The sequence below is a fragment of the Tinamus guttatus genome, unplaced genomic scaffold, assembly GCF_059628265.1.
Source record: "Tinamus guttatus ecotype Peru unplaced genomic scaffold, ASM5962826v1 Tinamus_guttatus_pri_ptg000817l, whole genome shotgun sequence".
In the NCBI taxonomy this organism is placed as follows: domain Eukaryota; kingdom Metazoa; phylum Chordata; class Aves; order Tinamiformes; family Tinamidae; genus Tinamus; species Tinamus guttatus.
In genome coordinates this window covers 138,832-165,475 of record NW_028289351.1, presented here as the reverse complement: position 1 = coordinate 165,475, position 26,644 = coordinate 138,832, and the positions used below count along the sequence as shown (strand labels likewise).

The 26,644-nt window shown below is 47.0% G+C and overlaps 4 protein-coding genes across 4 annotated transcripts; 2 read left to right on the top strand and 2 right to left on the bottom strand.

The window, feature by feature from the left end:
- The first annotated feature begins 5,051 nt into the window (after positions 1-5,051).
- Positions 5,052-5,999, top strand: LOC104566954 (olfactory receptor 52R1-like). Its single transcript, XM_010213758.2, has one exon. It carries the CDS (start codon positions 5,052-5,054, stop codon positions 5,997-5,999), a length of 948 nt encoding a protein of 315 aa, XP_010212060.2.
- Positions 6,000-10,961: 4,962 nt separating this feature from the next.
- LOC148591441 (olfactory receptor 51G2-like) lies at positions 10,962-12,025 on the top strand. The gene has a single exon (XM_088537594.1). The coding sequence runs from the start codon at positions 11,024-11,026 to the stop codon at positions 11,954-11,956; it is 933 nt and encodes a 310-aa protein (XP_088393720.1). The 5' UTR covers positions 10,962-11,023; the 3' UTR covers positions 11,957-12,025.
- A 2,931-nt stretch (positions 12,026-14,956) lies between these two features.
- LOC104566955 (olfactory receptor 51G2) lies at positions 14,957-16,062 on the bottom strand. Its single transcript, XM_010213759.2, has one exon. It carries the CDS (start codon positions 15,986-15,988, stop codon positions 14,957-14,959), a length of 1,032 nt encoding a protein of 343 aa, XP_010212061.2. The 5' UTR covers positions 15,989-16,062.
- Positions 16,063-22,827: 6,765 nt separating this feature from the next.
- On the bottom strand, positions 22,828-24,133 carry LOC104566949 (hemoglobin subunit epsilon). The gene is made up of 3 exons (XM_010213752.2): positions 23,984-24,133; positions 23,672-23,894; positions 22,828-23,085 (listed from the first exon to the last, which is right to left on the bottom strand). Exons 1-3 carry the CDS (start codon positions 24,073-24,075, stop codon positions 22,957-22,959), a joined length of 444 nt encoding a protein of 147 aa, XP_010212054.2. The 5' UTR covers positions 24,076-24,133; the 3' UTR covers positions 22,828-22,956.
- Positions 24,134-26,644: the final 2,511 nt, after the last annotated feature.

Sequence of the window (26,644 nt, the reverse complement as noted above, 5' to 3'; positions counted from 1 at the left end):
ACTTCTGAAATGTAAAACAACAACAGCAACAACAAAAACTTCCCTAGACAATAAAGGTTTAAGGTCTGAAACCTCTAGACCTTGCAATGCTCTGTGCATGCCCCAGAAGAGAGAATTTCCCTTGCCTTTCTCTTGTCTAACTCTGCAGTAATTGGAGTTTAATCTGGAGTAGGAGGGCCATAGAAAGGTTAATGACCTATGAAAAAACAAAAACCAAATGACTCTGATCTCTGCACAGTCATTTTGCCTCTATCTAGCATAGTGAACTCTTGGTGCTACCCTCACTTTCCCTGTATCATATATTTTTCTGTTTTGCTCTGCTACATTTTACTGCAAGGTCATGCAGTTCTTTTATCACAGGTCTACAGCATATATCATAGCCCTCAGTCATGTCTCTGTACATTCCCATGACCCTCTTTCAGCTTGTTTTCCTTGCCCTCTCTTTGCTGCATGCTTGTGGAGAGGGAAACTAAGTCCTGCTGTGGACTCCACAGTTTACACTTCCCCTGGGAGTCTTTACTCTGCGTATGCTAGGCTAAATCCTGCCATATCTGGAGGAGTTTGGGACCCAAAGAAATGTAGGCTCCCAGCTGGCCACTGCTGCTGTGGGTCCCCGTATGAGGTCCAGCTGCACAGGACTCAATGCGCATCCCGTGCAGACATGCCAAAGGAGCAGTGTGGGAATAAGGTTTTTGCAGGTGCCGTGCAAACACAAACCACATGCATGTGAACATGAGCAATACACATGGCCCAATCCTGTTTGTATTTGCCAGCTCTTCTGGCTTGGAGCTAGCTATCAGATTCCACACCATGCATGCAGGACACAAATGGGTCCCTCCAGGATCTGTCCCCCAGAAGCTTGGTGCTATTTCCATTTTTCCTGACATTTTTGGCTCACCTTCGGGCCTTGCCCTAAATTCTGGCACATTCTGAACACTCCCATTAGCACCAGTGAGATACATAACGAAGTTGCTCCCCAACCTCAGCAGGTACAAAGGTCTAGTCACCTCTGAGATGGTCCTTCAGTCGTACATCGATCCAAGACCTGAGGGGTTTGCTCTTTGCAATTGTCTCTGTTTATTAGCGCCTGTGCATCTTGCTGTTTAATTTATTACCTTTCCTGCCTCTTTTCCTAGACCTTCATGCTGAATAGCTGTTAATCAGATAGATATCCTCACAGACCAGGTTTCCTCTTGCACCTGATACTCTTATATTCTCCAAGCACCTCTTGTGTTGCTGGTATTTCAATATCCAGCAGTCTCTCAGAAACTAGAAAAGAAACTGCAAACTGGAGTGGGGAAAATAATATCTTTCAGAATAGCATACTGTAAAAAAAAAAAAAAGTCATAGAATTGCAAAATCACAGATTTGCTGAAGTTGGTTCCTCCCCTCTGGAGAGACTTCCCCTACTTTGCTCAAAGGAGGGTCACCTAGAGCAGGTAGCCCAGGACCATGCCCAGACAGCTTTTGGATATCTCCAAGGATGGAGACTCCACATCCTCTCTGCGTGTCCTGTTCCAGTGTTGGAAGACCCCCACAGTGAAAATGTTTTTCCTTATGTTCTTATGGACCTTCCTGGGTTGCTGTTTGTGCCCACTGCCTCTTGTCCTGTCTCTAGGAACTGAGAAGGCTCTGGCTTTGTCTTCTTTACACTCTCCCATCACATTTTTATACACATTGATGAGATATCCCATGAAGCCTTCTCTTCTCCAGGCTGGAGAGCCCCAGCTCTCCCAGCCTTTCCTCATAGGAGAGATGCTCCAGTCCCTCCATCATCTTTGCAGCCCCACATTGGACTTGCTCCAGCATCTCCATGACCCTCTTGTCCTGGGGAGACCAGCATGGGACCCAACACCCCAGATGTGGCCTCAGTAGGGCTGAGCAGAGGAGAAGGACCACTTTCCTTGACCTGCTGGCCATGCTCCTCCTGATGCAGCCCAGGAGGCTGGTGGCCTTCTTTGCCACAAGGGCAAAAAATACACGGTTGCTCATACCTTCATCCAGTTGGATCCTAGAAACCACCACAGACGGAGACTGCACAACCCCTCCAGGCAACCTTCTTCTCCTTGACATGTGCCCTTGTGGCCCCTTTATGTATATGCATAATAAAAAAAAAAGATGAACTGGGAAAGAGAAATTAAATCTTCTGGAAAAATAAAGAAAGGAAAATACGCGGAAAGCTGGCAGTGAACAACAATTTCTATTGAGGAGGATGAAAGCAAAGAATAACACATTCTCTTTCAAGAGAAGATAACTCTGTGCCCATCTGTCCTTCTGGCTAATATAGGTGAAATGGTTACACCCAGGGCATCTTGCATCTTGCCCAAAACAATTAGATGTGCTAAAACGGCTATCTTCAAAGACATGCGCTGTCTTACTCTGGAGCCTTCAGGGGACAGGAAACACCCTGTGGTCCAGTGCATTTTTTTTCCAGTTGCAAGCTAGGGCGGATTTTAAAATGTGCATCATTTTTGTAGTATGTGATCTATATTGCAGTCTGTAGCTTCAATTTCCATGAAACAGCTCTTTTTGTAAACTTCCCTGCCAAATTAGGTCATGTTTTATTTCAAAATAAATATTTCCATCTAAGCAAGTTACAAGTCGTTGCCATCTGGGACTTAAAGTCAATTTTGCCCCCTGTCATTTTTGTCATATCCTGCTTTACTATAACTTAGAAGGGTAACAGATTTTCACAAAAATGAAAACAATCTGTGCCTGCCTAATACGATTTGGGCAAGTGTGAATGAATTTTCCAGAGATGGCCTGTGGACCTAAACTCTTTTCAGATGACCGTGGCATTGAGAAATGGCTCCTGCCCATTCTCCATATGTTCCTTATTTGTTCCCTTTTGTGCTCAGGGAAAAAAATAATAAAGAAAAATGAATGAACTGACTTGAAAATGCTGTATTTTATTTCCTAGCCATCTATTTTTTAAGAAGACAGCTAATGGAGCCTCAGAGCAGGGACGCATGATAAATTTCCCCTGGGCATCAGTAAAAATTTCATCTTTTTTCCCTGCTTCAGGCAAGGAGCATTGCCCTGCAGGGATGGGGAACTGCGATAAAGTTGTTCCTGCTGCTGTCTCAGAGAGCAGAGTGGGTCTGAACATTGCGATCTGCATCCAAAAAGCTGGAGGACCTCTGACATAGATGAGAACAACTTCTGCCATTGCATCGTCCTCCTTAACCCCGGTGAATTTTCTGTGGTCCCAGACTGTTCTGTAGGCTGTACTGGAGGTTGATATGGTGGCTCCCAAATGGATTTTTTTTTGTCTGTTTGTTTGCTTTTTGATTGAAAATGGCATTGCCAAAGATTTGACAGAGAGATTCCGCAGCGAAGGCTACATAAACAGCAAAAGGAGGTGCAGCGTGTGGAAAGCTGTGGACATAATTCAGGAAACACATGATAGGCCCCTAGACCTGCTTCTAGCTACATGACCTCTTGACAATTCTGTGTCTGCATCTGTCTGATGGGGATGATGGTACTGATCCCTCTCTTAAAGCATGTACTGGGTAGCAGATGAAAAGTAACACGGAAAGGCTATATTACTGCTGCTTGGGAAGCGTTTCATAAATTATGTTGCTAAAGCATTTATTAAAAAGCTCAGTTCTGTGATTTAATCTTGAACAACGCCATTGCCCCTAGAGTCTCTTCTACATATGCACACTGCAAGAAAACAGAAATCAAAACGAGCAAAATGTAACTGTGAGCTCATCAGCAGCGAACAGGTTAAAAAATTGTTTATTTCTCTATCTCTTTCTCTAATTACATATTAAGTAGCAGGAGAAGGGCAGAGCTCCCTGCTGGGATTTGTCTCTCAGATACACAAATACCTCCTGGGCTTCACGGTGCAGCTTCCCTGGTTGGAAACCTGCAGGAGGCAGGTGGGTATTTAAGGTTAGGGCAGTGGTTTGCCCTTCTGCAATACCCTCTGCAAGTGTTGCCACAGCAAGCTCCCAGGCAAATGTCCTGTCTTGCATGCTGCTTTGGCCTGGGAATTACATCCATGTTCCTGGTGCTCTCCATGGAAGAATGAAGCACTAAGTACCACGGAACCAAAGGAGGAAGCTGGGAGGAAGGAAGAGGAAAAAAGGAAAATATCAGGAATTCCCACTCCTAGGGTATTTACAGCTGTGGAACAGACAAGGAATTTCTCCTAGGCTGCAGATGATCCCTGAGCCGTGAGCATCTTTAAGGTTTGTAAACATTTGTAAGGCTCCTCCACTCCTAGACCTCCAAGCCCCTCTGAAGCTCTCTGATGCAAGAGGTCTTGATCTCAGGAAGACTTCTGAAGGATCTTGTAAGGTCAGGAGTACTGGCTTAATCTGTGTTTCAGGTTTGGATTTTTTTAAGGAACCTTTTTTTTACCCCAGTTCTGAGCATGAAGGCATGAGCTGAGAAAGATGCACGGAGTGAGCTCCTGTCTTTTTGCAGGGGGCAGGAAGGAACATCATTAGGGGTCTACATTTGTAGGGAAATTGCCAAAGGAACATGGCACTGGCTCAGTGTTTCCCACTGAGATCTAATATTTCTTGACCGTGCCAAATTCTCCTTGCTGCTGTTTATATGAGCAAGCATCGCAGTGCAAAAAAGACTTCCCTGGAGACATACAGCTGGTGCTTAAAACCTCATATACCCACTATGCACATTTCAGAAGGCTTACTTTGGAACAAGTCTAGTCTGGTCCCTTGGATTCCCCAAAAGACACCCTTTGAAGACTGAAGAGGACCAGGTGTGCTCCTGCAGGACTCATCCAATTTTATTTCATTCAGGAGGAATGCAGTCTGTATGCTCCAAGAGGACCCATGATGCAAAATAAAACACTTTAACTGAAAATAAATTGGCAGGACACTTGCTTCAAAAGTGCTGTCCTGGATTACTGCAGGGAGCTGTTATAGGGTTGTCTGCCCATGTGGGAGTTTTGAGCACCTCACCTATTCCTCAGTCTGTTTTGTGTTTAGCACTGAAAATATCAATTCTAAGGTGTTTCCATAATCTTTTTTTTTTTTTTTTTGGCACATAAGAGCTCTTAGAGTAGGCAGGAGGCAAACATGTCATCTCTGAACACCACCGCCTTCTCCCAGCATCCTTCTTTCCTGCTGATCGGCATCCCTGGGCTGGAGAAGGAGCAGTTCTGGATCGCCTTCCCCTTCAGCGTTATGTATGCCATTGCTGTGGTGGGGAACATCGCCCTTCTGATCTTCATCAAGACCGTGCCAAGTCTGCACGAGCCCATGTACCTCTTCCTGGCCATGCTGGCCTTCACTGACCTGGTCCTCTCCACATCCTGCCTACCCAAAATGCTCAGCATCTTCTGGCTGGGCTCCAGGGAGATCAGCTTTCTCTCCTGCCTTCTTCAGCTCTTCTTCATCCACACCTTCTCAATATCAGAGTCAGGTATGCTCGTGGTCATGGCCTTGGACCGCTATGTTGCCATCTGTTACCCCCTGCGGCACTCCAGCATCCTCTCCGTGCCAGTGGTGGTGACGCTTGGGAGCCTGGTGCTGGTGCGTGGGGTTGTCCTGGTGAGTCCTGCCTGCTTCCTGCTCCACAGGTTGTCCTTCTGCCAGAACAATGTCATCTCCCATGCCTACTGTGAGCACATGGCTGTGGTGAAGCTGGCCTGTGGGGACATCAGAGTCAATGTCATTTATGGACTCTGTATTGCCCTTACGGTGATAGTGTTTGATGTGATGCTGGTATTTCTGTCCTACACCATGATCCTCCGAGCAGTATTGAGGCTGCCATCCACGGAGGCAAGGCTCAAGACCTTCAGCACTTGTGCATCCCATGTCTGTGTCATGCTCACCCTTTACACCCCTGCCCTCTTCACCTTCCTCACCCACCGCTTTGGGCAGAGCATCCCTCACCATGTCCATATAGTGGTGGCCAGTCTCTACCTGCTGCTGCCCCCCATGTTAAACCCCATCATTTATGGGGTGAGAACTAAACAGATCCGGGACAGAGTGGTCCTGCTCTTCCAGAAGAAGGGAAAATGACCCATATCTATGTGTCTCAGCCCATGCACGTAATTTATGAATTACCCTGGTAGATTAAATGAGGATTAAAGATATGACTTTTTTTCAGGAGAAACCTTTCCTCAATGCCTTGGGTTTAAACAGGGAGCTCAAGTAGGAATTGCTAGTCTCCCTCTCTTGTTAGTCCAGTCCAAGGGCTTTCATAGAATTCTTAAGGTTGGAAGGGACCTCCAAAGATCATCTAGTCAAACCCTCTGCACACGCAGGGTCACCTAGAGCACATGGCACAGGACTGCGTCCAAGCGGGTTTTGAAGATCTCCAGAGAAGGAGACTCCACAACCTCTTTGGGCAGCCTGTTCCAGTGCTCTGGCACTCTCACTGGTAAGAAATTTTTCCTTAAGTTCCTGTGGAACTTTTGATGCTTTCCTCTGTGGCCGTTTCCTCTCTGTCCGTGGCCCTCAGTGAAAAGAGACCAGCACCATCCTCCTCACTGCCTCCCTTGAGGTACTTCTAGACACTGCTCAGGTCCCCTCTCAGCCTTCTCTTCTCCAGCTGAACAGGCCCAGCTCCCTCAGCCTCTCCTCACAGGGCAGATGTTCCAGGCCCCTGATCATCCTCGTAGCCCTGCGCTGGACTCTCTCCAGCAGCTGCACGTCCCTCTTGTCCTGTGGAGCCCAGAACTGGACACAATACTCCAGATGTGGCCTCACCAGGGCTGAGCAGAGGGGCAGGATCACCTCCCTCGACCTGCTGGAGACGCTCTTCTTAATGCACCCCAGGATCCCATTGGCCTTGGCCACGAGGGCAACTGCTGCCTCATGGTCAGCTTGTCATCCACCACGATACCCAGGTCCTTCTCTGCAGAGCTGCTCTCCAGAAGGTCGGTCCCCAGCCTGTACTGGTGTCTGGGGTTATTCCTCCCCAGGTGCAGGACCTGTCATTCATTGCATGTCAGAACTGGAAAAATCATCCAGTCTGGCTTTTATGCTGCTGGGAGATGGAGAGTTCACTTCTCGCAGATAGAATCTTGGAATTGTTATGGTTGGAAAAGATCTTCAAGACCATTGAGTCCAACTGTAACAGATCACCACCATCCTGCTAAACCATGTCCCTAAGTGCCTCATCTACACACTTCTTGAACACTGCCATGGATGCTGACTCCACCACTTTGCTGGGCAGCCTGTTCCAATGCTTGATTACTCCTCCTGTGTAGAAATTTTTCCCAATATGTAATCTGAACCTCCTCTGGTGCAACCTGAGGCCATTTCCTCTTGTCCTATCACTAGTTATTTTGAAGAAGAATTGTTGGATCCCTCACTGTCCAAATTCTTTCAGCAATAAGGAAAAAAGAGAATCTCCTCATTAAAAGGGTTTCAGTCTACCCCTTAGTCTGAATATATCCAGAAGAGCTTCCTGCAGTCGTTCTCATTATATGAATGGTGTTCCCTGGGATATGAATGATGTTCTCTGGATTGTGTGATAGAAAGGTGCTCAGAAATAAGTGCTGATTGTCATTGTAGAAGGAAATTAATAAAACTTGTTTTTAAGTGACATACTTATTTATTTATTTTTTTTTTAAGAGATAAAAAATACCACCAAAATAATCCTACACTAGCGAATTCCAGAAGTCCATACAAATGTAAACCCTTTATAAAATCCCAGAAATCTTCACTGATGTAGTTCCCTGGAATGAATTAGCACAGCTAGAGAATTGCTATCAGAATTTCTCCATACTAATATGAGTCAACAATCCCAGGAAACAAACACATTTTGCAACGCCACTGCTTTTTATTTGAAAAATGTAGGAAGTGGAATGAGATGAGGGTCAAGTGGTGACCAAATTTCTCAAATGCATTATGGACTTCTGCTGTGTTTTTAGTGCAGACTCAACCCTACTCCATACAGCAGACAGAGGGGAGTTCTCTAACCTTGCCTGGCATTTCTCAGAGCTCTATCTTCAGCAGCAGCTCTGACTATCATGAGAGCCCAGGAGTGAGCTCCAGGCTCTGCTATCTCTTCTTGAGGCGGATAGCAGAAGGGAAGCAAGAAGGGAGGCTCCAGGAAGAGAAAATCCACTTCTGCTGAAGCTAAGTAGATGTTAGGCTGCAGAGGGAGTGGGAATACTGTTGGTCCATTCAGTCAATTATTTTCAGCTCAGTTCATTCTATTTCTTCAGGCAATAAAATAAAATAAAATAAAATAAAATAAAATAAAATAAAATAAAATAAAATAAAATAAAATAAAATAAAATAAAATAAAATAAAATAAAATAATTAGCTGTTCCCAGAGGCTGCAAGAAACTCTCTGTGGCACATTTGACACAAAGCTGGTCTGTAACCAGGCAGACCTATGGTTACTTGCACACAGATAACAGGGAGGGGAGAACAAAGCAGCAGAGATATGTGCACAGTTCAAATAATAATCCATCTCAGAGCACTCACTTCATAGAGTTGCACCATTTCTTGTGGACTGACGTTCAGCTCTAGTGAGGCAGAATCCCCATTTTTCTGTAGCCCCTGCAAAAAACATGGTCATTCTCTTTTTTTTTTTTTTTTTTTTTTTTGGGATATGGAAGTGGGCCCTGACTCAGAGATACATCCAACCAGTCCAGCATCATCCTGTCTCTTCCAGTGGCAATAGGAGAGGTTTTTGAGATGCATTTTCCCACTGAAAAATACCTGTGTATCACTGTTGATCAAAGGTGGTTGGCTGACTCACACCAGGTATGCATACAAGTTGTTCTCATCAACATTCTTGTCAATATTAACGTTTTTGTTAATATTAGATATTCAATGACAACAGCTTAGGCTTACACTCCAAGATTTCCTTCTCCATAAATAAAGTTGAATGTGAAATCTGGATCTTTGCTTGGATGGCATGGTCACTGGGATGATGGGGGAGGGAAGTGCCCTCTAGTCAGTGCTAATTCTGTTTGTGACCTCCCTGGAGGAAGTGGTGGGGAAGGTGGAATGACCTGTACCTGAATGGGGGACACAAGCACACTTTTGAAGGAGGGTAAGGCTTTGGCATGGTGCTTTGAAATCCAAAGGCACCAAATGCTCTCACTGCTGAGAAAGACCAAACCCAACTGCAAACCTGACCTGGGCAACCCTTTCCTTGCAGGAGAGTGACCTCCCCACCATGGCATCTGAGGCCACAGCTGCCAAGGGAGGGAAGTTTTGCTGCTTTGCAAGGTTCACATCTCTCCTCCTCAGCCCCTGCAAAGGGGATCCCAGGAAAGTTTACCCATGTCTGATGTTTCCTTGGGGAAGCCAGAATCCAATACTGTGTTAAAGTCCTGCTTTATTTTCAGACTTGGCTTGTAAACCTACTGGCTAACCTAGGGCAATTTCATGGTAGCCCCTGGATTCACCATTAACAGCACTTTTGCTTCATTTCCTTTTAGACAGCAAAGCAACCAAAAACAGAAGCAGAAATCCCTAGTGAGTCTGTGAGTCCAGTGAGATTTTGTGGAGCAGCAATATAAGCACCCATAGCAACCTGGAGGCAGGATGGTCAGGTTGATCACATTAGGGAATTGCTCTATATTTAAGGCAGGAGTTACCTGTTTCTGTGAAGCAGCTTTTCACATGTCAGCTGTAGATAATTTCAGATAACTTAGTGTTGCTATAGTCTTGGTGTTAATTAGTTCTAACTAAGAGAATGCACATATAATGAAGAGTTAGTTACCCTCAGATCCTCTTCTTGTCAGCTGAGGGCAGTAAACACCATTTTTCTGACGATGGTTGGTGTCTTCCTCTTCCTTTTGAGGGAGATGAATTGAATTTTGGCAGTGGTGAGTGGGAGCCCAGACAACCAGTCAAGATGCATATATCTACATGGCAGATCCCTACACCAGGTGAGGTGACTATGAAGGCCAGTCCTTGCTTGAGCTTGGAAACTGGGTGTAACAGCTTGGTGAGGTGGGTAAGTGGCTCTGAAATCTTGTTTTAAATAAAATAGGAAGGTGTTTCCTTGAAATCACATCACTACGGTCTTGTTAAGGGACAGAGCTCTCCTCTCTGACAAAAATTTTGTTGCTGCATGTTTTTCTTTACCAGCAAATAGCAATAGGTTTATGCAGAAAATAGTACTAGCACTTGTGCATGTAAAGAGTTCACAAGTCCTAAAGATTTTGGTCTTAGGTATCAGTTGTTTACAATGCTTCTTCTTAGCATGCTGAGGAAGGCTTGCTGGCTGGATCCTGCTAAATACTGCAGCAGAGTCTGGTTCTCAGCTGTGCACAGCTCTGGAAGATGCAGAAAGCCCTTGGTTGAAAGGCAGTTACATCAGTCTTTGGTGCCAAGATTACTTTTGGGGAAGGGGGAAAAATTCTACATATTCATTCACAGAAAGAAACAAAACAGATGTGCAAATAATTAAAAAAAAAAAGAGAGAAAAAATGAAGGGACAATTAATATCTCTCAAAGAACAGGTATTCTGAAGCACCTCCACAGAAGTGATGTAGGGATCACATTCCTCAAACACTGGAAGAACTTGGGGTGAGGGAGCTGTAAGGCTGTCTAAATGTACAGGTTTAGACATCTGGACCATGCTCCTTCCCTTGTTTTGCAGAAAAACAAGGAAATGCAAGAGCAAGGGCTGGTGATTTCACCCCTGGACTTCCTTGACTTTATGCTCTCTGTATAAGATGCAAGCCTGTTGTCACCCCTCATCTAGCATATCATTTGAATTCTTTTTGTCCTCTTTTGCAACATACTCAATATGGTAGTCAGCCATCGATCTGGTTTCCATCTCATACTGCTTTGTCGCATAGATATAGGTGCTGAATCCATCCATCTCTGAATGCTTTTTGTAACTTAGGAGCTGCGTTAGTCCCTGCTAAGAGCAGTTCACAAAGAAAAAATGTCTTTTCATTGTTTTGTAGAAAGCTCAGAATTCTGGATCTCTCATTACAGTGAAAGGAATGAAAAAAGATTTTGCCTTTTTTGCATGATTACTCTTTGACCTCTTCATTTTCTTTATAGGATATGTTGGATCTGATGTTTGAACTTTGATAGGGCAAAAAGATTGCCTTAAGAAAATGAGCAACAACAGCTTCCTTAGACCTTCTACATTCCTTCTAACAGGAATGCCAGGAATGGAAGGTGGGAACATGTGGATTGTTATCCCTTTCTGCTCCATGTATGTTATTTCCATCCTAGGAAATAGCACGATCCTCCTTGTCATCAAGGCAGATCACAGCCTCCGCAAGCCTATGTACCTCTTCCTGTGCATGCTGGCTCTTGCAGATCTTGGCGTGTCCCTGTCTACTCTGCCCACGGTGCTGAGCGTGCTGCTCTTTGATTCGCGGGAGATTGAGTTGGATGCTTGCCTCGCTCAGATGTTCTTCATTCACTGCTTCTCCATCATGGACTCAGGAGTGCTGTGGGCCATGGCCTTCGACCGCTTCGTGGCCATCTACAACCCACTGCAATATGCATCAATACTGACCAACTCCCGGATAGGTCTCATTGGGCTGGGGCTCGCGGTGAGGAGCGTTATCCTCTTGATCCCCTTGCCAGTTCTCCTGACCAGGCTGCCGTTCTGCAGGTCCCGTGTGCTCGCTCACTCCTTCTGCCTGCACCCCAACTTAATCCAGCTGCCGTGTGCAGATGTGCGGGTGAACAGCATGTATGGCCTATTCGTCCTGCTGGCCACGTTTGGGCTAGACTCGCTCTTTATTGTCCTCTCTTACGTTATGATCATTAAGACTGTGCTGAGTATTGCATCCAAGGAGGAGCGCCTGAAGGCCCTGAACACCTGCATCTCTCATATCTGTGCTGTCCTGATTTATTACATCCCCATGATCGGCTTATCCATGGTGTACAGGTTTGGGAAGCATGTATCTCCTCTGATTCACGTCCTCATGGCCAACATCTACCTTCTTGTGCCCCCTGTGTTAAACCCCATTATTTACAGTATGAAAACTAAACAGATCCGCAGAGGCATATGCAAACTACTTACTCCAAAATGACACTGATGTAACGCACAGAATATCCAAGACATTTTGCACATGGTAAAACATATGGTGAATAACAGTTTAGAGGCTATCTGCTCCACCCTGCCATCCATTTGCCTGTTGAGGATCCTGAATTTTAACCTCTTTCCATACTGCAGGTGTCTACAGCCTTCTGCACATTTATCCCATTCCTGCTCAATAATATGGGAGATGTGACTACCTGGGATTCCCAAACTGATATCCCTTTTTTTGGACAAATAGGACTGAAGAATGGAGGTGTCTGGAGAAAGGGATCTTTTGTGCAGTGATGCTGGGTCACCTGGCTGAGAGCTCCTGACCTCCTGAATGAGAGTGTTGATCTTTCCACCTAGGGTTCCCATAACCTGAAATACAGTCATAGAAAAATCTGATGCTTCCTAGATGTGATTGGCCATCTCTGCATTCACTATAGCATAGATCTACACATTGAATCATAGAATCATTAAGGTTGGAAAGGACCTCTAGAGGTCATCTAGTCCAACCCCCCTGCACACTCAGGGTCACCTAGAGCACGTGGCACATGTGCAAGAGCTATTTGTCCAAGATTTTTACAAATGCAGTCAGACATGCTAGGGCTGATACAGGGCTGCTGAGTATCACAGAATCTGGGTGTATGGCCCAAGTCCTCTTCTTCCAGCCAGGTCAGCAGGAACAAGATGTGTTCAGAAGCTGTGATATGTGCTGCTGGAGTTGAAAGATCATATCTCCCTTCGCCCCAGTGCTCCCAGGCACCACATCCAGCCTAATGTGGGGTGTGGAACTGACTCATGGCTGCTGAGAAGGTTCATGGGCATCGTCTTAAGAGACCAGCTGGTAGCCCAGAGCAGACTCCACTGCAGAACATCAAAGCAGAGTCTGTGCAGTGTCACTACAGTAGCACTGGGCTCAGAATACTTTCAACTGATGTGGAAGCTGAATCATATGCAGCAAGGGGGCAGATCAGATCATCAGCTGGTGGGAATGGACCCAGTTCAGTCACTGCACAGGTCCAGTTCCACCATCCTGTGTGTGTTAAAGCAACGGGAGAACCAGCTCCCACCTGCAAGGAGGTGTCTGCATGAACCAGATTATCCTACAGCAGATACCCAGGGTGGGTCTCACCCCAGACATGATCCCTGTTCCCCACAAATCCCTCTTCTTTGATTTTCATTGTTTTGAACAAGATTGCTCTGGCATAAGGTTAGAAAGCAGAGAGGTGAGGCAGTTCTATGTATTTAAAACAAAACAAAAAGTGTTGGTGACAGTGGTAGTTGCTGTGGACAGGGCTATGTCTCCAAGGGGCTTCAAGGATGTGAGCATCCATCATCCCACACAGAGCTAAGAAAGGCCAAGAACAGTCCTGCCTTCCTTCCCCCTACCCATAAACCTGTCACTGTTGAAATCAACCAGGAAACACTGGTGTCTACTGATGCCTGAAGGGACACAGGACCACCTAAGGGAAATTGCAGAAAAACAACAAAATGTAATATATGCATTCCAGCTTGGCCTGAGAACTAAGAGGCTGTCAGTACCTTGCAGGTTCCCTGCTGAGTTTTGCTGATGTGATGCAAACAAGTCAAAACCTCCTCTGGAGGTGGGCAGGACAGCACACTGGGTTGGATGAGGATTCACAATGAGGATGGGCTTCCTTCACTCTCTTGGCAGCCAGGAGAAAAACCAAGAGCTACCCAGAAGTTTTGTCAGTTCTGCTATTATTCAGTGCAAGAATTCCTGTTTTGTACCCTCTTTTGGTTAAAGCAAAACAAAAACAAGGGGATTGCATATACCTACCACAATGCTAGATTTTCTTCTGTCTGCAGTGCCCAAACTCCACGCTCTGAAATGCACTTTTGTGGGACTTTTGACTCCAATAATATATCTGGTTACATCTTACCAGATTGAAAAGGTGCCAAGTTGCATCATGTTTCTGTGGGTTTGGGCTGTGGTACACTCAAAAACTGTTTACAGGTAGAAAGAAGCACACCTTTTAAGCAGAGTCCAGATTTTATTGGTTTTGCAGTTAAGGTTTTAACAGTCCTACCAAAATACAGAAGACATTATTAGTCCAATGGCTAACTCAGTGTCATCTGCAAACTTTGAAAATTCAGTGCATGCTCTCTTGTCCGGGTTACTGCTGAAAATGATGAATGAAATGAGAAAATGAGTCCTGGGAGATCTCCTTTGGGATCTTTTCTGCTGACACTTCTCTGAACTGAAAGTGACCTACCCTTTATTTTAACCAAATTCCTACCCACAGAAGGTTTCCTATTCTTTAATAGTTTTTAGCCAAAGACTTTTGGGGTGTCCAGATGTATTACATCTCTTGGACCCACCTGTTTGTAGACACCCTCACAGATGTCTTCCCTTTGCAGTAGGCTGGCTGACTCTTTGCAAGACCATACTTACCCGCATGCTTGTTGACCTTATTCTTCACCATAGTCCCTGATGTCTCACCAAGGACAGTAGTCAGGCCCCTCACTGGCATATCTCTCAGGAGACCCTCTACAGCCCCTTTTGCTGGTGGAATTCAAGTGGCGATCCCGTCCTCCAGCACAGTGATCATTTGTGGTGGAGTTATGTACCCTTGAGCCCTGTCTAGCAGCTCTGCAATTTCACATCAAAACACTTTCTGGACTGTCATGTGAATGACTCATGGTCATATTTAACTGACATTTGTACGTGTAATCCTTCCTCCATATTTACTTCAAACAGATCAGGATCCTCCAATCCATCTGCTAGGGGAAGAACATCAGGTTTAAGATTCTACTGAGCACCTTTAGTGGTAAAATTTGACACTTGGTCACCAAGCAGCTCATCAGTTTCCTAGCTGGACTGCTGCTTTTGATAAATTTGGAAATTTATTAACTGTTAGTGTGAGTGCCCTTTTCCAGATGTCATTCCCATTATTCTTTAGCATTCTCAATGTCCAGCTTACATAGGGCCTGTCACATATTGCAGGCATTTCCGTGCTCTTCATTCTGTCAAGCTTCCCATTTCTCAGTGGCTCCAGGGCTGCTGGCCAGGGCTAGGCCAGGCCAGGCTTTGACACAGCAGCCTGACAACCCCTTGGCGAATGTGTTTCGTTTGCATGCTATAGATGATGGGGTTCAACACAGGTGGGACAAAAAGGTAGATGTTGGCCATGAGAACATGGCTAATGGGTGCAGCGTTCTTCCCATACCGGTGTATAATGGACAGGCCAACCATGGGGACATAGAAAATCAGGACAGCAGAGAAGTGAGAAACGCAAGTGTTCAGGGCTTTGGCCTGTGCCTCTCTGGAGGCAATGCCTAGCACGGTCTTAATGATCATGATGTAGGACACAGTGATAAGCACAGGGTCCAGGATCACTATGAGCAGCACTAGAGTTAAGCCATACAGGCTGTTCAGTGTGGTGTTGGTGCATGCCAGCCGTATCATGTCCTGATGAAGGCAGTAGGAGTGAGAAAGCACATGGGACCTGCAGAATGACAACTGCGTAAGAAGGCAGATTAAGGGGAACAGAGTCATAGTGCATCGGCAGATAATCGCCAGTCCAACCTTTGCAATTCTGCTAGGGGTAAGGATGGAGGAATATCTCAGCGGGTAGCAGATGGCCATGTAGCGATCAAAAGCCATGGCCAGAAGCACTGATGACTCCATGAAGGAAAAGGCATGGATGCAGAACATTTGGATGAGGCAGACTGGGAAGCTGATCTCCATGGCACTGAACCAGAACACATGTGGCACCGTAGGCAGGGTGGACAGGGTTAGACCCAGGTCAGTGATCGCCAGCATAGCAAGGAAATAGTACATGGGCTCATGGAGCCTTTGATATGTTCTTACAACCAGAAGGATGGTGCAGTTTCCCAGCATTGCAACAAGATATGTCAGACAGAAAGGAATGACAACCCAGCGGTGGAGATGAGCCAGCCCAGGAATGCCAACCAGCAGGAAGGCCAGGGAATCACTGCTGTTCCCTGACAACATGCTAGCTCTGGGCTCCAGCCTTACTTGGGCTGAATTTCCATTAATATGCCAAGATAACATGGGATAAGATTTCACAGGGAGATGAAAGCAAACTACAAGGAGAATGCAATCTGGTGACTCAGACTGAAGATCTCATTTCTTTTCTCTTCCCTCAAGATGTGTTGGAGGAGAGGCTAGAACTTCGGAATTCTGCATTCATTTCTTGTCCCGGTTTCATTCCCTCTGGGTTCCTCACCTGTTGAGCAGATATTAGCAGGATTTATTGCACCAGGGCTGCCTCCCTCCCGAGATGCTGGAGTCTCTTCTCCCAGTCACTGTAAGCAACATCACTGTTTGCCCTGTCACTCAGGCCCAGGTCTCTATGTGCATCTGAGCCTCTCTCCAGCTCTCTACACCCAGGCATACCAAGTTCACACACTACCAAAGCCTGCCCCAGTATTCCTCAACCTATTCCCTTGCCCAAGGTGAAGAGGCTGTAAGATTTTCTCTGTGCTGTGTTTGTACAGTGCCTGGCACGCTGGGGTTGCGTTCAAGGATGAGGGCTCCCAGGAGTTATGGCAATAGAAGCAATTGCTGAAATTTATCTATGACCCACTCTGCTCCCAGAGGGTGCATGAGCAGTCTGGCAGGTCTAATGTTTGCAAAGCATCAGCATATCTAGAACATTGCCATTTTCCTTCACTTCAGAGGTTATTGAATTTTATTATTATTTATTTATATTATTTTATCTAATTTATTATTTATTATTGATTTTTATTGCCATCATTACAGTTTTCCTGATAGCAGATCAAGCTGGCTAGAAGCAGTAGCTGTTTCAGTAGATCTGCATGTTAGCAGTGTATATAGCAACTATGACTCTGATGTTATTACAGCTAATAGTTATAGGTAAAATGAAGCAATGTGCACACAAACGCCACGCTCATTTCTTCTACTGAACCATTCACAGCTTCCAAGCCATGACCCACAGTTGCTTTGAGGAGAAAGAGGCGGGTGATGAGAAATGCAACTCATATATGCAAAGCTGCTGTCAGAGGGTAAACATTTTGTATGCAGACTCTGCATTTTTGTGGATTAAAAAAAAATGGATTGTGAAACACACCTATAGCCTGAACAGCTCAGGAAGCAGCAAGCATTTGCAGAGTTGGCTGTTGTTTCCTTCAGGGTTATTGATATGGAACAAGTCAAGCTCCCAGTCCTCCACTCTCCAGAATTTCATGCTCAATCTGCCTACACAAACAAGGGACATGGCATTGCCTAATTTGGGTGTGCTTGACTAAACTCATTAATGTGCTGAGAAAAATGGAAACTGTCCAATTTGCAGCTGCCCAACGCCTCAGACAAAGCTCCAGGCATCTGTGCTGTAGGCTCTTACTGAGCCAGCTAAATAATTGGCTTGATAAGCTAAATTAGCAGACAGCTTTCCAGAGCGCTCTGATTATTGCAAGCATGAATAGCTCCAGGCACCTGCATTTGGGTGTAGAGTCATGCCTCATGCCTCCTCTTCATCACCTTCTAAATGTACTTTGGACATTCTGCAGAAATAAAGGTTTACATTGCTTATGCCTCACACATGAGCAGGACCTGAGCGAATAGCCATGCAGCTGGGAGAAGACTTGCTTTGCTTTTCCAGCTCCCACAGTGGCACAACAGAGGCTACAACGGGGAGAAGGGAGAACTGGTGCTGCCCATGTCTCTTTGGAAAGTCTGCACAACCATGAAGAAATGCCATGCGTTCAAAGTGCCCCATGACTGCATGTCTTTTCTTCCCCAAATGCCCCTTGTAGGGCTGTTCAGCTCAACTGCCCCAGCCTCAGGAGTTGCATCTACCTCTGCATTGATCCAGCTTCAGAGAGAGGAGCAAGACACCATCCCAACCAGCAAGCAGTCGGTCAATAACCTGCATTTTACCAAAGATCCCAATGAGAAACACAGCTCTTACAGACTGACTTGAGAGCTCTAAACCCTGACTGAAACATGCTGTGATAACACCGGCTGCTGCTCTCTGCAGAAACGTCCCTCAGCCAGGGGAGATCAGACATTGCATTTCTGCAAAGTCTCTGCGAGGTGGCTGGTGCACACGTCAGGAGCAGAGCACTGTGTCAGGAGGAGATGCAGATAGTCAATGAAGACATGTAGAAAGACAGATAAATATGCAAGGCGTTCGCTTGAAGAAGCTGTAGCAGGTGGCTACATGATGGAGAGCGTGAAATAGCTGTTAGAATACACTGAATACACTGTGATAGCAAGCAATGGACTGCATACCTAAGCTATCCTTTCTCACAAGATCTGAAGGCAAAATAACACTTGCAAAATTAAAACATCAAGATGAATCGAGGTTTACATAGGAAAAAGGTGGTGCCCCTTCAGATATCCTCACCTCTGTGCTGCTGAAGTCCTCCAGCAGACAAGACAGTTGGGCAGAGCATCACACTCATGCCTGGGTGTTTCACATGTGGAGGAAGCTGCTTGTTTTTATAATGCCCATGTGAAATCTCAGCACGGATGAGGGTCATCTGAGACCTTCCCCTTCACACCTCCAGGGTGCGATGACACATCCATCTGCCAGCAGCTTGGCAGCAGCATAAGGGTAAATGCTGCAAGAACAACCAGAACGATGCTAAATGTTTATGAAAAGCTGATCAGGAAACAAATGGGTAGAAAAAAAGCTGATTTTCATTGCGTTTTTCTTTCTTCTTTTAATAGAAAGATATTTTCTTCAAATGCCAAAAGCTGAACAAAGGCAATTAGTTCTGCAGTGAATTTCCAATGCAGAAGACATCTGGATGGAATTAATCTCCAGACTCCTAATTTTCGCTGTCTCCATGCAGCTGCCCACTTATGAGCTGAGTTTCTGATCTCTAGGGTGAAGCTGCTGCCCAGCGCCAGGCCACGTGGGCATGAGGGTAATGTAGAGACATGGTTCTTGAATGCAGTCCTGTGCCACGTGCTTCAGGTGACCCTGCGTGTGCAGGAGGGTTGGACTAGATGACCTCGAGAGGTCCCTTCCAACCTTAAGCATTCTGTGATTCTGTGATTCTTTGGAAACGCTGCTTGGGTTTCATCACTGATGGTGGTTAAAACAAGGTGCAGCTTTGCACTGGTGGAAAATCTATTTCCAAAAAATCTCCTGGATGCAAGCGGATGCTTTCCAGTATATAGCAGGGTGGTGGCCCGTGCATCTCTGCAGCAGTATTGGGGTTGCTGGAGCTGCCATGGGATCAGCAGAGAGAACCCAAAAGCCATCAACCTGCTGTGGACCCAGGTGCATGCCTGTGTCTCCTTCAGAGACACGCGCTAGGGCACATGAGATTTGCAAAAAAAAACATATACTCGGCTCTTAATTTTGCCTGGCTGCCTTAAATGGACTTTTTTTCCCCCTGTTTCTCACTGCATAGTAAATAGGAAATCTGCATTTCTGTGAGGTGGAGCATGGGGCACCGTCTGCACGGCAGTGACTGTGCAGGCAGGGCAAAAGAAGCCTGAGGGAGATGTGCTATAAGGCTGCCAGCAAGAAAAACATAATTTGGTTTCTGTGTTAATTTTTGTCAGCATTGTCAGCAATGAGAGGATTACTACACTTAAGTCTCAGTTAGTCCTTGGATATGAAAAAGCAGATCATACTTCACCATTTCAAATAACTTTATCCCACCACTTTTGGTTTGGGATGGAAAATGAGCATGTGTCTGGCTCCCTTATGAAATATAATCTGTCCTGAAAAAGCAATGAACAGAGCGGAGGAGAAGGAGATAAGAATGACAAAGGCAGACCAGAGAGGATAAATCGCATTGGAGTCCCATATCCTACTTTTCCAAAGGTTACTAATGGGGAATCACAAATCTCTTAATATCCACGCATAATTTCTCAAAGCTTTTGCAGCACATTGTCATTGCTGCTGACATGAGCAGCAGGTGATGAGGCTTTCTGAGCACCATCAAAGCCCTCGTGCAAGAAGCCCCTGCAGCAAGGAGCTGTGCAAAGCACGGGCAAACCCGCTCAGATATGAGCAAGCCTGCTGGGGACGTGCTGAGGTCCCCTTGGTGATAAGGGTTTTGCATACGAATGGGCAGGTATCTTGTGAGGGGTGTCCTTTGGAAATGCCACCCGATAAGCACGTTTCAGCCAAGCAGTTATTTGCACATGGGGAAAATGTAGCTATTCCTGCTCAAATCCCCACGCAGGGCAGCGTGAATAGCAAGCGCTTGGGGAAGGGCTGCAGGAGCCCAGCATCCATGGCCAGCGTGGGTGTTTCTACCCTGTGCCTTGGGAGAAGCAACCCCGATATTTGCATCTCAGAATCAATAAAGCATCTTTTTTTATTTGGTCAAAGCCAGTGCATTGCAGACTATCCCCATTTCTAGTTGTGTGCGAAAACACAAGCATATCCCAGGGATGCCTGCGTGTTGCTACGAATATGTTCACATCTCACTAGCTGCAAGACCTGCCTTTGCCAATTCCCCGTTACGCGGACATTTCTGACAGAGAAGAAGTCCCTGAAGAGACGTCTGATCACGCCTCATGCTATATATAATCCTAGCACGGGCAGCACGGAGTCAGTTAAAGGACATTTTGGCTTCACTGTCTTGGAACGTGAAGAGGTTTTTTTTTTTTTTTTCTGTTCCTGCAATCCTAGTGACTGTAGGAACCAGACCAGATATGAGTAATTGTATCTGAGAGTCCTCCAGCTATCACGCCCCTTGCACTGACATTAACATTCGAATAGTCATTCCTTCAAAGGCTTGGAGGTTCTATTAATCCATTATATCTCTTAGTAAGAGTTTTTAAAGTTACGACAGGCAATTTGCCACGGCTGTTACTGAGAGTGTTTCAGTGCAGAGAAAACAAGGATTCTTCTCTGATAAGCGTAAAACTCATACCCCTAATATTTTTTCACAGCACAGGCTCCATTAATTATCCTATCACTGGTGTTTGACTAATTCTTTCCCTTAATACTTGTAAAAACCATGCGAAATACCTGTTATATGCAAGACCAGTTTTATCTTCCACCTGATGCTTTCAGCATGTTTTGCAAACCTGCCTGACTGCAGAGCTCTACCAGGGCCATGCATCAGGTCTGCAGTAGGGCAGGTTCCACCAGGGCCTAACCCAACAATTAGGGGAGGACAGAGGTTGCACCTGCAGACCTGGGAGCCTGGTCCCACTACCTCCTCCCGTTTGGGTTTTGCTAGTCATTATTGCATGAATTACATCATTCATCAGAATACGCATGTGACTGATGAGTCATTAACAACATACAGCAGATGCATTCCTTTTTTTTTCCTGATTTATATAGTGTATTGGGATAATTCTCTGTTCCTCTCCTCGAGCAATGCATTTACTTAGTGGTCTGTGCTGTCAATGGAATTCCCTGATGGATTCTCCCAAGAAGCACAACATTCTCATTTGTCAGAGGGCTGTGGTGGTGTCTCCGGCTCGAGAAACTGGTGGGAAAGAGCAGCCTATTGCTGAGGATGAAGAGTGATTCCCTTCATTTCCAGGCTGTGTGGTGTAATTCACGGTGTGGTGTAATTCACGGTGCTTCAGTGTTTTTTCAGCGTTTTGAAATAGCACTTGACGCAAACCTGCGCTGCACAGTTTGCAGTCCGTACGCAGCAGGAGCAGATCAGGAGCACATCATGGGGGAGTTCCGATGCACAATCTCCCGGGCTAGCCTTCCTGCTGAGCAGCTGGCTTGGGTAGGAAGCAGCCTTTTCCTGCATTTCCATCCCAGTTTGCACCAGCAGCAAAGTAAATTTCTGGCTGCCAGCACTGGAAGTTGTGGTATTCTGCATGCTGCACAAGCAAAGCCTCCAGCAGTCCCCATATCACATCCTCTCCATGCTGGCTCTTGGGCTGTGCCTCTGCATGCAGCTGGTAGTGCTGCAGTCCTCCTGGCCCATGGAGATTATCTTCTACCCCTCCTTGTCTACTCTCTGTCCTTCCTGGTGACAGCTCTGCTTGTCCATGTGGCCTTTGATCAACTGGGCTATCCCTCATCTTCTGCACCATGATGGGCAGCATCTGCATCCTTCTGCCACCCGCCTCCAGCTCTGCCTTGTAGAGCATCAGAACAGAACCAATTTAGAGAAGCATCTCTAGACTGGTTTGATCATGGAGCCCTTCAATATAAGCCACATGGGAGAAAAGGCAGGAAGCACCCTGCAAATTGCCGGTAGGGAATAGACAGATAGTCCAGATGGGAGGGGAGCTCAGGAGGTCTTGGGATGCTTCTTGGTTTGACTGCACACATGAGCAGGAAGCAGGGGCTTGTTGACCCAAAATAGCAGGAGAACACCTTAAATGGAGCTACAGATCACAGGCTTTATCTTGTGCCATAATCCTCACCCCAGGTGATGCACTGGGCTGATGCACATCAGCCCGTTGAGTTAGACACGGTGGCAACTGGGACCCATCTGCCCAGCAGCTCACTCACTAATGGTTTCATTGTTTTCATGTCTTGGTTATTTTTCTATTTTTTCCCCTATTTTGTTTAATAAAGCAACTAATAAAGACTGGAACTTGTCACCCTTGTCCTAGTGAATGAATATCCAAGCCTGGCCTGTTGCAACCCACAGGCTGCTCTATGCACCATGAAGGCCTGGTCGATGGTGGAAGGAGGACCAACATGTCCAAGGCTGAACACCCATTAATGCAGTGGGTTTTGCTCCCAAGGTGCTGTCAAGCGAGTGGTCCCATCTGGGAAAGGGGGATACTTTGGGACCAAGGGTATTTGGAGACGAATGCCTGCTGTAGCGCGATACATCGCTTTTGGAAAGCAGCACCTTTGGTTAAGCCAGCTGACATGGCTGGAAAAGGTGGACAGCTTCTGGCAAAAGCATTCAAAGCTTGCCAAATATATTAACTTTTCTCAAATATATCAGCACACACAGAGACAGGAGCAGTGCAGATTTGGCCTCAGGAGGCATTTATTCAACCATTACAGCCCATGAGCGCCCTGAGGGCTTTTCCCACATTCGGAGGTGCTTGCGGTGGCGCAGGGGTTCTTCCTCGTCTGGTCGGTCCCTGGAGCCTCAGTGGTACCTGCGGGCCAGGGCATGAGCCACGACGCTGACCAGCTTTTGCCAGGCAAACTGGCAAGCAGGGGTGAAATCGCTGGCAAAGTGGGCAGCCAGGACGATGATGAGGATGTCCCCAAGGAGCTGGAAGGGAAGGGAGGAAGCACAAGCAGGGTCAGCACTGCAAGGATGAGGCTTTACTTTTTCTCTAGTCTCTCCTATTTTCTATTCCTCTCTGACTGCAAACAGATTTTTTTTTCCCTTTCTGCAAGTTTTGTCTCCTCGCAAGCCTCCTTCCTTTCTGCTTTGCACTTTTCCCTTGCAGCCCATGCACAGCCCCTGCTGCCTGCCCTTCCTGTCAATCCCCTCCCACACCACCCTCCAGGGCCTCCTGTGCCTTCTCCTCACTCTCTCCCACTGTGTCCTTGTTTTGGAGCATGTTAGCTGCTGCCCTTGCTGTAGGAACTATAATTTTCTTAATTGACCTGCTTAGCTTCCTTCCACCCCAGACTCCTCCAACCCGTGCGGCTACTGCATCTGTTTGTTTTTCTTGTTCCCAGACCAAGCACCTTCCTAAAACTTCTCCTCCACAGTGCTGCACCCCGTGCCGCTACAAATGGGACCCTGTGAAGGCCACTTTTAGTTGCACAGAGTTGCTCCATGTTCAAGGCAAAACCTGTCAGTCCCCACATTTTGCAGGGCCGGGGCTCAGGCCACCAGCATTGCTCACCCTGAAGTTCTCGGGGTCCACGTGCAGCTTGTCGCAGTGCAGCTCTGACAGCTTGGAGTAGGTGGCCTTAATGTTGTCCAGGTTCTTCACAGCCTCCCCGAAGGAGGTGAGCACTTTCCTGCCGTGGGCACGGACCTTGGGGTTGCCGAGGATGGCGGTGGGGCTGGAGAGGTTACCGAAGGAGGAAAAGAACCTCTGGGTCCAGGGGTAGACGATGAGCAGCCTGTGGGACAAAAGAAACATTCAGACATCATTAACGCTCCCCAGTAGCACCTGCTTCTGGTGTTCGGTGGCTGCAGGAGCCCAACGTACCTGGCCAGAGCCTCGGCCCCGCATTCCTCCACGTTGACCTTGCTCCACACACTGGTGATGAGCTGCTTCTCCTCGGCACTCCAGTGCACCATGGTGGCGGCAGGACTTGCTTGCGGTGGCAGGAGGACTGGACCGTGTGTCTGCACCGCGGACCCCCGGCGCCTTTTATCTGCTGCCGGCCGCTCCTCCCCGTGCCGCGACGCGGGACTATTGGCCGGGGCTGGGGCGGAGGACCCCGTACTGGGAGGCCATCGAGTTATCTCGAGTCCAAGAGCTTTATCCCATCGCTCTGCTGTCCAGTGGCCACCAGCGGGCCCCTCTGCAAAGAGAGGCCTGCACCATCCCCGTGCAACCTAAAGCCCACTTACTGTGCAACCTAAAGACCCAGTTATTGTGCAATTTAAAGCCCTATTGCCGTGTAAATATAACCCAAGTTTTTTACAAAAACATGCATGAGATTCAGTGGCATGTGCAACCTTGTGCCTTGACTCTTCCAAGCGGTGGATCTTGCCCTGCCTTAGCCCCTACTATCAAGATGATGAGTTCTCACATGAACCTGCAGGCAATGGCAGAGCAGCCGGCTGCAAACCCTTTTGCTCCCCATGCACGCGCTGCAGGAGGGCTTGATGACCCAGCGTGGAGCATGGGGGACACCGCAGTCCCTCCAAGGGCACAACGGGTGGTCGGCTCCGTGGATGAGTCCTGCATTCGTTGTACTTCCTCTAATGGAGACCCAGACCCCAGGTGAGGGGCTTATCCTGTGGCATCCCCAGGGTCCAGCGAAACCCCCTCCCCAGCAGCAATGTGGTTGCAGGCAGAGCCTCTTTTTTCTTTTTGAGGTTCAAGAACCAGGGTGTTTTCTGAAGACCCCAGGGCTGTGAGTCTGATCCCACAGCTGGGTTTTTAGTGCAATTTTGTTTGGATAGGTAAAAGGCACTGGGTCATGCAGGATGAACAGGAGCAGTGCCGGAGGAGGGGTTCTGCAGGGCTAAAGAGCTGAACAAGATCCCGGGCTTGCTCCCTTCAGCTAAGAATCTCTTTGGGCTCTGCTGAAAATACATAAAAGGGAGGAAAATCAGCTGGAATTTGAAAATTCAGGGCTGAATTTTTCAGTCTAATAACATTCCTTTTTCCCCATTAGTGGTAGGACTATTTTTTTTTTCACTCAAAGAGGATTAAAAATTCTTCATTAGAGGAATGCCAACATCTGACTGGCACCAAGAACACTCAGCACATGGGGCTGTGTGCCAGAGCGTGGTGGCAACCCGAGGGGCACGCGGCCTTGCTGCATGCCTGGGAGGGCAGGCACCGCGCTCTGTCTTATCAGCTGTGTCAGGGTGCTGTGGGACCAGGCTGCTATTGCACAGCAGGAAAACAAGCACGGGGAGAGGATGCATCCCGGTGGATCCAACGCATCCAGGGGGATTGGGTGCATCCGGATGGATCTGATGCATCCCAGTGGATTGGTTCATCCATGCGGCTCTGCATTTTGGGGATAGGAATGGTGGGGATCATCCCATTGACAGTGCTGGCAGCACCCGCGGGGTATTGCCTAGTGCTGTGGTGGCTACAAGGTCCTGGCGGGGGGAAACCTCTGCTCTTGGAGGGGAAGTACCTGAAATGGGAGCCCCGACAGCAGGAAAGGGGGAGCAGCCCATTCCTTCCCCATTTCTCTCAGCCAGAGCAACTGCTCACCTGGCCCCAGGCACCTTGTTTTCCAGACCTGTTTGTTCAAGTAATTTAGTCATTTCCGCTCAGAATCTGTGATCAAGCTCATTGAAGCATCTCACTAATTAATTGCTGTGCCTCCCCCTCGCCCCCCCAGACATCTGGAAATAGCAGCATGCTCTGTGCCTGCCCAGCCACTTTGCAGAGAGGAAAGTACTTAATAATTCATAACAGTAATAATAATAATGATAGTAGTAGTAATAATAACCACAGGAGTAACAATAGTAGTAATAACACAACAATAGTAGTAATAACACAACAAAACAATGGTAATAACATAAACATTCTGTGATTATGTGAAGAGTAATAACAACAGCAATTCATAAAGTATATTCTTATGTTCTCCATGTCTGCCTTGACACAAGAAGCAGAGCCTCACTTCCCTGGAGCACTGGGTGCAAGAGGGAGGATTTGGGGATTGCAGGGGGCACTTGACACCCCTCAGAGGGACAGGAGGGAGGATGCTGATGCTTGCAGATGGGGCAGGGCTGGCACAGAGCACAGAGATTCTGCAATATATAGCTGTGCCCTCTTTCTTTCCCCTCTCTTTAAAATGCAAACTTGTCCTTTCAGCTGAGAAACATTTTTACTGACTCATGCTCGGTGCAGACACGACCGAGCTGCCTCCCACGCCAGGAGCAAACACCTCTAAGGAGCCCAGCTGTGCAGGCGCCTGAACGGCTTTGCATGCCCAAGAGTACCCATTGATGCCCTCATCCAGAAAATTACTAATATCCAGCAGTATTGGCAGGATGGGGCCTCTGAAAAGCTGCAGGGTGGGGGTGTTGCAGGGTGAGAAAGAAGTGCATAAACAAGGTCTGGACAGGCCTTGATAGGAAGATGCAAAGTGTTTATCTATAACCTGCCCACACCCAGCTGGCTGCTGGGCTCTATGAGTCAGCTCGTTTCTTACAGACTTTGTGCCAGAGATGA